The following is a 2,145-nucleotide window of genomic DNA, read 5'->3' on the forward strand; positions in this document are numbered from 1 at the left end:
GGTCATCTTTTCTTTCAACTTAAATCCATTCTTATGGAAATCAAGATTGTTTACAACACAAATTGAACACCTTCTCATTATCTCGAAACAAATGAAACAATTTGTGCATAGTTGTTCATAATAGTCTCAAGCTTTTCACAGTTCATAAAATCACGTCACAACTTGCAAAATCCGTGGAATCTATAGTAAAAAAGAAGATCGAATGTTCCGTACTATCGTTAATTTCTCAATGTTAACATCACATGAAAGTACTTCGAGTTTAAAGCACTACATCACAATCTCTACAATTTCTTTATAACAAATATAAAATCCTCAACAATCTTGAAACCAAATTCGTGTGAATATATATATACTTCTGCAGTAGTTGTGTTTAGTTTTGAATGAAATTGTTGATGTGCAACATAAGTTGTTGCCCCAGGCTCTGGGGATGGGTGCTTTTTTACTAATTGCTTAAATGTGCAGAATCAGCTTTTGGAATGCTCGAAATTGATTGTTTCTTTCCATCAGAAGGCAGCAATTGGGAAGCTTACTGGCGTGCACCGAAAGTAGAGAACTTCTAAATATGGCAATGCTGCAAGCTGTGAACCGGCTTCTTCTCTATTAGAAGCCTGGTTCCAGGATAAGACCACATAAGGGGGAACACCATGTGGAAACAGTGACAACCACCTCATCGAAGAATAGAATGCACGGAGCACATGTCCTGGCACGGGTAAATAATGTCCTATTAGCTAACTCACTTTCACCAACATACTTGTTCAGAATTTCAGGTCACTGGATGGAGATTAGTAAATGAGAAAACATGTCATGCCTCATTCGTGCAAAACATTAGGAAAGGCAATATTAGGAGAGTAAAAATTTGCAGGAACTTAATGTGTGTAAAATTTGCTCCAGCTTCATTAGAAACAGCCTTGGCAATTAATGTTTTACCACATCCTGGAGGACCATAAAGCAAGAATCCTGTTTCCAAATCCACTCCGAAACCCTGAAATATGAAATAAATTTTTAGACATCTTATACTAGTTGTACGCATGAGAAAAAATCAACTAACAATTTGAGGTTAATGCGCTAGAAATCCAGCACATAGCTAGTCCTAACTTGGAGTTTTGCAATCATCAACTGATAGTTTACTAAACTTGTAACATGAAGGATGCTTGCTAAAGGTTTAGTTAACCCTCCCAACCTAGTAGCAGTGTTCCCAACAGACATAAGTCCCATCAGACCGTGCAACTCCAGTTGTGACAAAGTTGGATGCATTGGTAGGACCAAGGACACAATTATATAATTAAGAGAGAGTACAAGTGATCACAGAAAAAAGAACACAGTCTTCCAGCACAGTAAGATACCAGGAGGGTGGAGAAGATGATGGTAACCTCTTCACTACTAAAAAAAGATTTGTAATAGTACAACTCTATTATTCCATGCCATAGAGAAGTTCAATAAAAATGGAAACAAAATTTTTCCTTAACATTGATGATTTAAAGATCCTCTGGAACGGAATAAGCCCAAAGAAGGAAGATGGACAAAATAAATAAATAAAAGTACCCAACAAGGGATAAAGTGAAAGGAAAAAACGTAACATAAGGATGTCTTAAATACGATATTTATATCGGAATATTCAATATAATTTAAGAGACTTACTAACCATGTAATCTTTAGGATTCTTTATACGCCTGACAATGTAATGATCAAAGTCATGTCTTAACGAATGAAGGCCTCCAACATCTTCCCACTTTACATTTGGGATAGCAAAGAAACCTTCTCCTCCAAATGAGGGTTGAACCAATTTAGCTGCTTCCTGCATATTATCAAATGATTATTAGTATGCTATATGAAACAGCTTGTTTCAAATTTTACATAGAAGAAAATCCCATATCCAGAAAGAGAGTGTCAGACACTAGATCACTAAAAAATATTAAATTTATATTAAACACGACAAATGTGGATTGATTTGAGATATAGGATGGCATTATTGAACCTCTTTGGAAATTTTATTGATATTACTTCATGAAATATATTATGTACATATTATTTATGTATTTTGTTGTGCCTTGTATTTTCTAACACTTGTTCCAGGGGTGTTAAAGTAGCGGGTCGAGGATCTTACTGAGTTATATTTATATAGCTAACTCCTTACTTGCATACCTG

General features: G+C 35.3%; 1 protein-coding gene across 1 annotated transcript; it reads right to left on the bottom strand.

Moving 5' to 3' along the window:
• Positions 1 to 193: 193 nt before the first annotated feature.
• On the bottom strand, positions 194 to 1,816 carry LOC124893470 (cell division control protein 48 homolog C-like). Its single transcript, XM_047404467.1, has 2 exons — positions 1,643 to 1,816; positions 194 to 982 (listed from the first exon to the last, which is right to left on the bottom strand). The coding sequence occupies exons 1-2, from the start codon at positions 1,799 to 1,801 to the stop codon at positions 803 to 805; spliced, it is 339 nt and encodes a 112-aa protein (XP_047260423.1). The 5' UTR covers positions 1,802 to 1,816; the 3' UTR covers positions 194 to 802.
• Positions 1,817 to 2,145: the final 329 nt, after the last annotated feature.

The sequence above is a fragment of the Capsicum annuum genome, unplaced genomic scaffold, assembly GCF_002878395.1.
Source record: "Capsicum annuum cultivar UCD-10X-F1 unplaced genomic scaffold, UCD10Xv1.1 ctg60081, whole genome shotgun sequence".
Lineage (NCBI taxonomy): Eukaryota > Viridiplantae > Streptophyta > Magnoliopsida > Solanales > Solanaceae > Capsicum > Capsicum annuum.